Below are 12,735 nucleotides of genomic sequence, written 5' to 3'. Positions count from 1 at the left end.
TTTCTTACTTGGGGAAGAATATTTTGGGTATTTTGTGTATATAAAAAAATATTTGAAAGGAACCTAAACAGATCAGGTTTGCCTCAACTAAAAAATGGTTAAAAGTAGTTACTTACTGCCAAGAAAAAAAAAATCAAAGACATTACTATGACAATTGATCTTATCTGAATGGCAAGTTTGCTATTAAAGTAAACAGCATTCCATAAAGATTGATAATCTATATGACTGTCAGTGCCTACAACAGCATTGACTCACACAGGGCTGCTTATATATAAAGCATCTTTCTGCCTCTTATTTCCATTGGAGATATTCTCCTAATGAACTTGGCCAAAGACACCTACTTAAAAAAACTATTAGGATCTAGAGTATATTGTGCTGAATATTGGGTGTTGCATACTGTGCAGAATATTTTTTCCAAATATTGTGATTAAGCAAAAAAAATTCACATAGTATTTTTAAATAGGATTTAAAAAAACCCAGTGGAATGATAGCACATTTTCAATATTTCAACATTGTTGCAACTTTTTCTATGTAGCACACTCTTAGCTTTGTTATACATTTGACTCCCTTCCTAAAACAGACAATAAAGCTTAATAAGATAACAGCTTTCAAAAGGTACCTGTTAAGTTTACAAAAGAACCTAAGGAGATCTGCTCAGACTTCACTTGCTCATTTCTAGACATTTGAATGAGATTACAAGAATCCCTTGACAGAAAATCCCTTAATGATACAGAAAGTCATCCCTTAAATCATCCTTTAATCACTTTACAAATTCTTGCTTAGTTATCCAAATAATAGTTTTTCTTCTCTGAATTTGTCTAGAATTAAAGTTACTGTAATGTGTGCTAAAAAAAAACCAGCTTCTATCAGAAATCCTCTTTTCATGAAGGAAAAGGCTAGGATTTTGTCACCCAATTGTCAACTGGAGAAATTCAATAAATTAAATAAATTACACTTCTTATGGATCTCACTACAGGGTTTTAACTTTGGGGTTTTTTTCATATTTTATATAATTTGTATAATTCTTCTAGCTCTTCTCTGGTCTTCTACAAAATTACAAACAGTCCCTCTTTTAAAAGTGTGCCCTGTATGCAGAGTCTGCATGAGGCTTGATCATGCATTCAATGACATTTCATAACCTCTTTAGCTGCAGGTTTCAACCCTGGCCACAAACATCAAAGCAGCATTCACACTTTTTTCCCCAAATGTGTAAGAGTTTACCAATGCACCCTAACGGCCTCTAAAAATTGACAACATGCATGAAACTATCTACTGGGGTTTGTCAACCTTTTAACAAAGTAGGACTCCAGTGTTCTGCAGGTTTTGGTATGTTGTGTTGCTGGAGTACCTTACCTGCCAAAAAAGTGTTTCAGAGTTCTGTAATAAAATTACAAAGAAACATGAGGATCTCCCTGATCTCAGGACAAGGATTGGGTGCAGATTGTGAAGCAAAAGGGGGACTCCCCCAGGACTTCAATGGAGATTCATGACCCAGGATTGCTGCAGAAATTGTCTAGGTCTTTTGTGAGAGGAAGAAAATATATAACAAAAGGTGGATATGTTCCCTTTTCCTGGATAACTAAATCTAAGCTGTATTTGCAAAAAGATAATTAACTTTCCAAATAAGCTTGTGTTAGAAAAAATCCTGTCATCTCTATCAGTAGGAAGAGCAGTTTACATGTATTAAACACTAAAACCAAAGAAATCCTAAACATCTTTTCAATCTTTCAGCAATTCTACTAAAACACATACAACATAAGTTTAGAAAATGAAATATAGATTTAAATTTAAAATATATTTCTGGTCTCCCTAAAAAACTGCACATAGGATTCTCCTGTAGAAGTCTAGTATAGAAAGATGATTTTATGTTATATACTTTGCATAGCCAAGCTATCTCAGGAACAATACCTGAAATTTATGCAGTGTGTGCACACAAAGCTGACAGAACAGAGACAGTAATTCATACTTATCCCAAGTATTAATTCAAGAATTGTCAAACTGGTCACATCACACCCATACCTTCAGTGACCATGACAGTGACAGCAACAGTAACATTTCCTCATATCTTCAAATACAAACGCTCTGTGCTCTTCAGGGCGAGCAGAGAAAAATTTTGCATGGACCAGCAGGATAGCAGCAACCAAGCTGATGGTAATTTATGCAGAAGTTTCTCAGTTGCTCATGGGAAACTGTCAGGTGTGACAGGAAATGAATGCAGGATGGATGATGAAAATGGATCTAGCAAATGTTTGATACCTGAATTATATTATTTTTTCTTAAAGACAATACAGACAAGGAAAAGATAGTGTATTGATGTCACCCTGCTGCTACAGGAGGAAGGCAAATACATTTATACAGGTTACAGGTGACAGAAAAATCAACTGCTCTGAAGAGTTACCCACAGAATAAACAATGCAGCTTGTTAAAAATACAACTGGGGATATTGCCAACTGTATATCAGCGCTTTTTTGTTTTGTTTTTAATTAAGGAAGTTACTAAGGCTTGGTTAAATAGATTGGTCTGAAAACATGTTCAGATTTTATTAAAACTTTCACTGACCCTTATGAAGTACTGGGTTGGCCAGTACAATACAGACACAGAGTGACTGGTGTAAGAACAGCTCAGGATCACAAACTTACTTAAGAGACTTGAGCATCTCTCATATATGTAGAGGTTGAGAGACTTAAAAGAATATTTTCTTCGTGTAGACGGATGTCAGCATACCAGAAAAACCCTGTCGAAATCATTTTTGTTAAACCTGACCTTCAAATTGCTTTCAGCTTTTGATATAAACTTTTATGAACATATCTAAGAGCTGATTAAAAAAGGAGATGTATATCACTGCAAGGTACTACTAATAAATGAGGATGGTCTAATTACATGAAAGATAAGATTCACTAATTAGTGATATAACAAGGGAAAAATACTTTTCTTAAAACATTTTGGAATTTATTAATGTAGTACTATTTTTAATGTAACAATCTTCCACTGACAACAAGTTATTATTTGCAGCTGCTGAAACTTCTAGGAAAATAGTTTTCTTTGTTATTACTAAATTCTAATACTACATTTACCTTAGCAATTGATAAAACATTTGAAATTATAGTTTTATGAATTTTCAAGGTTAGTTAAATTAGCAAAACTATTTTCCTTCATGTTTTTAGCTTGCATGGAGATGAAGTGAAATTTTGTGGTTTTACATTTTGTAGTCATGTGTTTATTTATTAGAAAATGAGCAATAACCTTTTTGAAAATCTTGAGATATTAAGGGGGCTAAGTAACTTCCTTTTTTTCTCTCAATACTTCAGGAAATAAAAAGAAAATTAATAACTTTCAGGAAGATTCTGCCTGACTAACCTGATCTTCTATGACAAGGTCACTCTCTTATTGGATGGGAGAATGGCTGTGGACGCTGTTTACTCTAAATTATTAAAATCTTGTACACTGTTTCCCCAGGATTCTCCTGGAGAAGCTGGCAGCCTACAGCTTGGACAAGTCTTCAAAGGAAAATATTTTCTTATGTGTCAAGTGTTGTTAACTCAATTTTAATGTTCTTACTTCCCTTGAGAAGGATATCTTAAAACTAGACTAATCTGGTTGAAGCCAATAAAGGCTATTCCAAAATGGGGCACCACCACATTACATTAAAGGGAAATATGGATATTTTCTCTTCCTTCCCACATGCATGCTGTGCAAGAGAATGTGTGAGAAATCTGAACCAGACAAGAGCTGAGCTGCACTCTGTTGAGAACCATGGTACTGAAGGGGAGGGGGAGGGCAGGGGTAGAGACCCTGCAGAAAAACAAGGAACTTGCATGGAGCTTAGTTTTAACAAAGGAGTTTATTTTAGGGAGAAGACACTGCAGTACTCATTCTGTGCAAACAAAGGGAGCAGTCCAAAGGCTTAACAATTTAGCAATGAGGCAAGTTAAGAAGGTTGGACAGGAGGGCAGAAGTGAATATATATGAACTTGATCTCCAGTCACATTTGTGAATCTGTGCCTAAGGTTCTCAAATAATTTGATAGACATTGGGACTGGAAAACTTTTTCAGGTCTTTTTGCAAAACACATTTTCATACATTGTCTAGGCTTTCATAGCTTTGTGGCAGATGACTCAAATTTTCTTTGTCCCTGTGCCTAAAGTCTAACTCCCTTTAAAGAACTCAGGTTGTATATCCAACAAATCCCACACACTTACATGCATATCCACTTCCCATAGGAATCACGAACAGCTGAACTCCACTTAGAACTGCCAATTAAACTCAAAATGGACAAACGTGTGTTTGGTCAAGTGAGCTAGCAGAATGTTTCTGATTGGGTGGACTTCAGAAGGAGCTTCCTCACTATGCCCTTCAATTTTTAACTTGGAGACTCTCAGATAATTGAAAATCCAGTTTTAAAAATTAAATCCTGCTATTTTCTACAGCGATTGCTGAGAAAGTTTAGATCTGTGCATTCCTCAAAGGCACACCTGAGCCTGAAGTCCAAAGAAATGTCAATAAGACTCAGTTTCTCAAATGCTGGCCCAGTGAACAAAGTCCAATACATGCAGCTGGACAACTTTGAATGCTTCCTGACAGGTGGAAAATTATTTATTTCAACTAGATGCATGAAAGGACTGGCAGTGGAAAAAAAGCCCCAGTTCTTAATAGAATATACTTAAACTTTAAACACAAGTAAGTCTACAAAGAAATACCAGTATCTCCATTTTCAACTACAAAAAAAAAAAACCCTCAAAAAAAAAAAAAAAAAGCCATGAGAAATATTTAAGAGCCTTTTATTTATATTTAATTTTGAATGCTCACTCTCTCTGCTGATGTAAAAATATCAAATATCATAATTAGGCATACATAAATGAATTTCTTTCTTAGGGACTGAGGTGCAAAGTATATAAAATAAGAAAAGAACCCTATCAACATCAAAGGAAGGATAATTTGTCTCAGCTAATATCAAGATGATAGAGCATTTATAAGATATGTGGTTTATTTGCACAGTTATATCGTGGATAAATAAACTGTGAGATTATTTTAAACACACCACGATTTAATTCAGTTGTTTTCATCAGGAAGATCCACAGAAAAACTGATTTAGTGCTGGCAATGACATAGCGACTCTCCAGCTAGCTTGGAACGATTGGGAAACATATTTATCTGACTTGTGGCAACAGTGAATGAGAACTAGAAGCATGTGGTATCCAAGATAATCCTCAAGATTTTCAGTGAGTAGAAATGCTGAACTAAAAGTCAAACCATGACAGTCTCTACAAGTAAATATTTATGAACATTTAGGGTAATGATAGTTCATGAAAGCTTATGAAAACTATAAAAAATATAGCCATGCTGCATGCATCTTAATCTATAGCCATGCATTATCAACAAAGTCCATGGAAGACTGCATTAAATCTAAGTTTAAAGCAAAAAGCAAAATAATTTAAAAAATGCTTTCAATAAAAACTGAAATCTTAATTATTTTAAAATGTGGGAGTCTTTTACATTTAATTTGCATTTTAAATAATGCTTGGAGCATTACACAGTAAGAAATTAATCAATTTGAACAAACCAGTGGGCCCCATATGAAGAGTGATATGCAAAATAAATATAAATGAATGAATAGTAGAAACTTTTCATTTACCAGGTATGGGACAGGTACTATGGAATAATCAGGAAAACTGTTTTTTCCCACAATGCACTCTCTAAAACCAGTATCCTCAATATTCCAAAATATTATAAAGAAATAAAAATCCAGACAAGCAAAAAAGAAGAAGAAAGCAGGACCATGCTGTTCATCCACGCACCTGGAGGAACAACTCCAATACCATCATCAACATCAAAATCTGAGATGTCACTATCACTGATTGGCCGAGATCCTGCACAACAGTAAGGTAAACAAATACCTGAACATCTGGTCATGTTATAATATGTAAAAATATGTTCATTCAACAAAATAATGAAACCAAAAGATGATTTTAAGTCAAAACAATAGAGAAGGAGAACTCAACTGCAGTGACTAACTGATGCTTCAGAAGACAGCTGAGCCAATTTAACATCTTACAGCTGCTGCAGCCTCCTTTCCCTTTCTCTTCCTCTCAAGTCCTCAGTAATCCTCCACTAGGATAGATTATCTTTGTAAGCCTCCAAAAGCAAAACTCAAGTAAAGGAAAAAAAACCACTTTTGTGCTACTTCAGTGAATATGCTGAATCAGCTTCCTAAACAGGAAGGGAGATGAGGCAACATATGGTGAGAGAGAGGAAGAGGAAACAGCACTGCCAGCCTTTAGAAGAGCTCAAATATCTCACAAAAACTAACCTTTCATTTTCTCTCTCTATACATACCCTGAATTTGGGCATCTATGCAGCAATTACAGCAGTAACACATACTTATAGTTCATTCCTGAATGTACAACTATTTTCTATGCATAGTCTGGAGTGAATGACTTCCATGTTTTAGAAAAATCAGAAAAATAGCTTGGAAATGCATTTTAAAATAATGCCCTACATCTTTCATATTTCTAAGTAAATCTTAGTTTAAATGAACAGAGAAACTACAATATCTCCTTTGAAATATCTCCTTTTAACGTGCCTGATACAAACCTGAAATCAGACTCATGAAAATAACTGTACCTCCAAAATACATTAATAAAATTTCTCTTTTCTGCAAAAGTACACTTTAATGAGCATAAAAATTTTTTTTGCTAATGAAAGCCAAATCAATTCCAGCAGGTTTCACACACTTGAACGTTATACGTCACAGTTGTAAGGCTGACATGTAAAAATGTCATAATTTAAATTGTGTTCCTGCCACAAATTTTCATTACTTTTAAGGACTAGGAAATAGTATCTTTTTTATTTTACTTGGAATTTAAGTACCATTACACCATATCCATCACTTCTAATTTAAAATTTAAGAGACCTTAATGGAATTTGGACCTACTTTGTAATTTTTTGCTAGTGCTCTCTCCACCATGAACATGTCTTCTTGGCATGAATGGTGATGGCTGAGGCAGAGGTAGTGAAGATTCATCATGTGTCTGTAGCTTATACCAATGTGGTTCATCATCTAAAAGTGCTGTCTCCAGCTCTATAAGAATCTAGCAGAAAAATCATCAGGTTTCAATTTTACTTCGAAGGCACACAGAGAAACACACACACAAAATACATATGCAAATCTACTCAAAACCAAACAATGAACTCAGAAGAAATGTGATTGCATGCATCACCTCTCCAAGAAATTCACTCTCTTCTTCTTGTACTCTTGGCTGATCCCATACTGTGATTTCAAGCATTCGTTCTCTAAAATCTCTACGATGTACATGTGAGTAGAGAAAAGATTGATTCCATTTTGGCTCTAGACTTTTCTTTACTGTTTTGGTCCTTCTTTTACTTTTATCACTGAAACATAAGTATTTTTTGTAAATTATTCATAGAGATAAATCAGAAAATATCATATACTCATCAGCATGTAACTGTTTTCATTTTCTCTTAGGCAATATTGCCTAAATGAAGAAAGCATTTTCTGCACAGTGGATCACATTCTTAAAAAAGACTAAAAAGTTAAATTGATACTGACTTGTATGATTCAAGTGTAATTTTTTGTTATAAATAATCTAGCTATAAAAAATTGTAAAAGGGAGTTCTTCATAAGCATTCATTAAAAGCTGATTCAATACATGGTAAATTAAAACATAATTTTATGAACTGGAATACTGTTACCTTCTGTCTGGAAGAAAATACATTTTTACATAGGGATTTCTGGGGCGCCCATCTACTCTTGTTGGCAAATCTGTTGCCTGTAGAACATTTACTATTAACTGATGTCCCACTTTGTCATACCAGAGTTTTACCTACAGGAATCAAGTTACCAGAAAACATTACTGAAAATGGAGAAGAAACAGAATTTTCAGATTGCATCAAAAATAACCACACTGTAAAAGTAACTGTTGTTTTTTTCCCCAGAGACAATGAGATATATTTCATTTAAGATCCCTTAATATTTTATTAGTTTAGATGGAAAAGATGATGGTATATACCAAGACTTTTATACTTATCACAGCAGAATAAAATTATGGTGCCTGATTATACTCCCATTGTTTATTGTACTCATTGCATAATCTTAGAACTGTAAGTGCACCTAAACCAGCAGGTCTTAGCTCTGCACCTTAAAAGCTACATTAAAGAGAAAACTCTGCCTGCATCTAATCTCAAGGTATAGCTGAAATCTATCTACTCAGATTTGTGACATTTTCAAAAGTGTTTATGGAAACAATAATATAGAGCTACATAATTTCTTAAGAGAATCGTAATGTTAGGAAATTTTTAAGCCTGCTGAATACTCCTGAAGTAATACGATCAATATAAAAACATTAGAAATGTGGAAAACAAAGTTTAAGTACTGACAGTATATTTGATAAGCAGGACTTCAATTAGTATTACAAGAAAGTTCCAAGATGTATCAAAATTAAAATGCATTACTGAATAGTGTAATGCTTAACAAATATACAGGCCTTTAAATGCTCCCATAAAGAAAACAGTGATACTATGCTTGAATCTGCAGAGTACTGGATACTGGACATGTACAGCAAAGTCACTATTTTCAGTGCAGAAGCTACAAAATGACAAGTTTCAAGGCACTTTTATGGGCTCTTCTCAATGTAAATTCCTGCACTCTTTGGTGTATTAAGACAACAATTTCTTATGTCTGCTATGATTACAGTCAGGTCTTGTTAGTGCATCCAGAGGCTATCAAAAAACTTTTGAAAAATGTTAATCTTTACCAACACTGAACATTTCTCTTGGCCTCCCAACAGGCCCTGGGAATGTGCAGGGCTGAAGGACCAGCACTTCATAGATTTCCATTAAACACCCAAGAAAAACAAAACATGCTCACAGAAAGCTGCCCTGGTAGGACCTGAGGTGCATCCCGTAGGGCTCCAGGGCTAGTCGGAGATATAACAGAAATAGAAGGCCTTTCCATCTTCTGAGATTCAAAAGAACTTGAACCTAAAACCACATGAGAAAAACATGAAATTACCATCCAAAATTTGGATAACTTATGAACTGCTTTTTCTTTGAATTGTATAAAATTGATTTAGAAAATAGAGTGAAAAGACTGTTTTTTTACCCCTACATCCCAGATTAAACCTGTCATTTTTTGGTTTATTAAAAAAAACCCATATAATAAGAGTGTTCCTCATACATCTTTGATAAACTATAAGCAACTGTTTTAAATAAAATACTGTTCTCTGACTGTATTACACATCTCCCTCCCCAGACAAAGTACTCTGATTCTACGATCCTAAGTCTTTGATGAATACACCACGTCTGTTGTATGGACTATATTCCCAGTAGCCTCTGAAATTTTAATAGGAAGACATGCAGGACATGAATCTGGCATGGAGGATATTTCAGCAATGGCTGGACATCCTCAGTTCTCCCCAATGAAACAGAGCCCTCACTAATGATATGAGCTTGTGACAAGTGATCACACCTTCCCTGCTCCAGGGAAGGTTTCTAGTTGCATCTCAGGAAAGGCTCAGATGGGAGAAGACTGGGAGCCATGGCCCTCAAATACTCTGGCTGAAAACATTCAAATGGAATACTTAAAAAGAATACCAGTCTTTTGAAGTATGAACAAAAAATTCACATAACCAAGGTTTTCTTGTTAAAAAAAAAAAAAGAGAAACAAGAACTCTGGACTTACTCTGATTGGTGCAGGAAGTGAAATCCTGACACCATTTGTACCTTATACCTGTTTTCTTTCTTATGTTAGGAGACGTAAATTATTATTTTGGTAGTAACAACACAAGATACATAATGAAAAAATATAATTCTGCTAGCATTTGAAATCTGTGTATGCTTAATAAAATGCATATTGCTTCAAATTTAACACACAAGGCCAAAACCCATTGAATTTGTCACGCAAAAACCTCAGAGCCAATGCAATTTCCACAGATCATTTTTCAGAAATTTCATAGCTGAAATAGTTTTGCTGGGTACAAGATCATGCTTAAAGAAAAGAACAAGGCGTGTACTCACTAGACTCTAATGGGGGGTGGGAAGTCTCGGGAATCCGTGGAATATCACTAAAATGTGAACACAGCAATTAGAAACAACAGAGACAACCTTTGGCTGTGACAAATACATTGCTGGGACAGTGTTCTAATAACATGGATTTGTTTCTGTTCTAACAGTTTACAAGGAAAGAAAGAGGAAATATTTGAAGACATACTTTCTACTATCATTCATGAAAATCACACTAACACAAACCATGTTCAGGTTAAGGAACTAGCAGATATAACAATAAGGAACTAGCAGATATAACAATGTTAACATTGTGGATGGATTACAAGATACTTTACAACTGGAACAATAAAGAAAGAGAAATTTTAGGAAGAGAAAAATATGCAGTACATAGATATACTTCCTTTGCCAGAAGGAAGTACAGCTATGGTTGTTCAACTATTTTTTGGAGGAACAAAAATCAAAAAGATAAGACAAAGATTAACTCACTAGTAATTTTTATATAAACGTCTCAAGGCGTTCAGAGAATGAAACTGATGAAAATGTCTTACAATAATAAAAAAGGAAAACAAAGATTATAAGCAATGTTAAACAAACAAGTGAATAATGCATTTCTCCAAAGGATAAAAGAAAATGAAACTGTATTAAAACTGGGTATGGACATTTTTCAACACATACATATCCAACACATATACAGATATAAGTAAGATAAACTGATTAAATCCACACACATCTATCAGTGTTTTCTCATCAATAAATTTATTCTTCCACCAAAATCTGGATGATGCTAGTTCCTGGCTCTTTCTATTCTCAGCTGTCATTGAAAATACATTACAAGAGCAAAAATCATCTAGTATTGCACATATCTTAACAAAGCAGCAGAGCAGGGAAATGGAAACAAAACTCTTCAGTGAATTATTTGAATGCATTTTCATCCACACAGACTAATCCAAAACTGGAACTGCAATAACATTTCTGAAGAACAGTTACAAGATTTTAAGTCTATAGTTGAGAATTTTAAAGGTATTCAGTCAGTCTGCTCAGTGAAACACAGAAATCTTTCTGACCTGGAACTCAATAAAACTAAGACTCCTATGTTTATATAAAGTCACTTATGAAAAAGAAACAGACACTGGAATCAGAAAAAGAATGCAACAGTGCCCAATCACTGAGCCTTAAAGTCCCTTTTCATGTCCTGCAATTTAAACTTGTGGTGCCTGTGGTTAAAATAGACTACTTCAGCTCTGCATTAATGTCTCAAATCAACTTAAACCTCAGATCACTAAACAAGAATGTGCTTGTCTTGACTTCATGAGTCAGGAATAACGTGGTTTCCTCAAACTCATGGAATTATAGCTGAACTAGTAATTCTTGACATGGCACAGTACTACACTACAAACATATGAACAGATTAACAACCTGATGCACAGCAGGGCTGCTATGTACTCTTCTTCCTCTTAACATTTTCTCTTTTTCAGGTCAGACTTTCCAGAGCATTTCTCATCAGTCTGAAGTATTTACTTACCATAATCAAACAGATTTTCTGTTTAGTACAATGTTAAGTTTGCAATATTTTCTCGTGCTAGAATATGAACACTCCCATCTGCAGTACAGCACTGTTTGCAATAACATCACTTTTAGGATGTCTAAAGAAAGGTTCACATGTGCAAGGACTTTCAAAATGGAAAGTGCCAGCCACAGTGTCAAGTTCTATAGTCCTGGTGTGATTAAAGACACTAAAACTAATTCTGTTTGGATTTTTTTCTTGTATTGTCAACAATACAGTAGGAAAAAAAGGCTAAAAATAAACTTCAAATATTAATTACACATTAATAACAACTTAATAACTGATTCATATTTCTGCTAAGGCACTGTCACACTATTACAACCAATACAGAAAAAATTAATAATAAATCAACACGAGAAAAAAATCCACACAGTTTAAAAGAGGATTAAATGTTGGCATTTTAATTAGAGAATGAATATTCTAAAAGGAAACTATAATCTAAAACTTCTCATGTGAGAAAACTAGTCTTATCTTGCCTGCTTTTAATTTTGTACTGCAGAAAATATTCTGATATATGATTTACAAAAAAGCTCTTTAGAAAAAATAGTAGCTCATTACTTAAAATATTCAAAACTAGACCAGTCAAAGAAAAATGAAGTTAAAAGTTTCACAACTGCTTATCTAATACAGTAACAAAATTTTACTCCCCTTTTGGAGCAATACGAACTTGAGAAAAGTAGTAGGCAGCTCTTTACCTCCAGTAAAGACCTGCCAACTTCAAACTTTGTCTTTCTATCCCTACCTTGTGTGGTCTTACATGATATTACATATTATTATCTTAAGTCTGATTCTTTCATGCCTCGATGACTATGTAGATTAAACAAAACTGTGCCTTAGGCTGAAACTACTCTGTGCAGATATATGGTTTGTGAGAATCACTATTTTGCACAGGAACAGTTATAATTTCTTCAAGGCATATAGGCAAAGGTTGCTCACTGAAGAAGAACAAAGTTCAAACATGGTTGTAACCCACACTTTTTAGGTTGTTCTAGAAATGTAGATGTTCTAGAAATGCTCAGATGTATCATATTCTACGCCCCAGAGAGCTTCTAAAGAGCTTCTGAGTACCTCTCGCCAGTGCTGATCCTGCTATTCCCAAAACCATTCCCTGCCATCAGAACCTGTAGATCAATCTGCAGTTTGCACTAATT

At 34.5% G+C, this 12,735-nt stretch overlaps 1 protein-coding gene across 20 annotated transcripts in view; it reads right to left on the bottom strand.

The window, feature by feature from the left end:
* Positions 1–12,735, bottom strand: part of RIMS1 (regulating synaptic membrane exocytosis 1) — a 164,702-nt gene that overhangs the window by 106,854 nt on the left and 45,113 nt on the right. For 19 of the 20 annotated variants that reach the window (XR_013181254.1, XM_077174811.1, XM_077174812.1 and 16 more), the window contains 6 exons: positions 10,033–10,079; positions 8,885–8,997; positions 7,711–7,841; positions 7,218–7,389; positions 6,932–7,088; positions 5,796–5,867 (listed from right to left, as the gene is read on the bottom strand). Coding sequence is in view for 19 of the 20 variants with exons in the window: in XM_077174811.1 (XP_077030926.1) it covers positions 5,796–5,867; positions 6,932–7,088; positions 7,218–7,389; positions 7,711–7,841; positions 8,885–8,997; positions 10,033–10,079 (692 nt within the window). In the remaining variant the exon portion in view is untranslated. The remainder of the gene's footprint in view (positions 1–5,795; positions 5,868–6,931; positions 7,089–7,217; positions 7,390–7,710; positions 7,842–8,884; positions 8,998–10,032; positions 10,080–12,735) is intronic. The other variant, XM_077174813.1, reaches the window with a different exon arrangement.

This window comes from Agelaius phoeniceus, chromosome 3 (genome assembly GCF_051311805.1).
Source record: "Agelaius phoeniceus isolate bAgePho1 chromosome 3, bAgePho1.hap1, whole genome shotgun sequence".
In the NCBI taxonomy this organism is placed as follows: domain Eukaryota; kingdom Metazoa; phylum Chordata; class Aves; order Passeriformes; family Icteridae; genus Agelaius; species Agelaius phoeniceus.
This window is presented reverse-complemented; position numbering and strand designations above follow the sequence as displayed.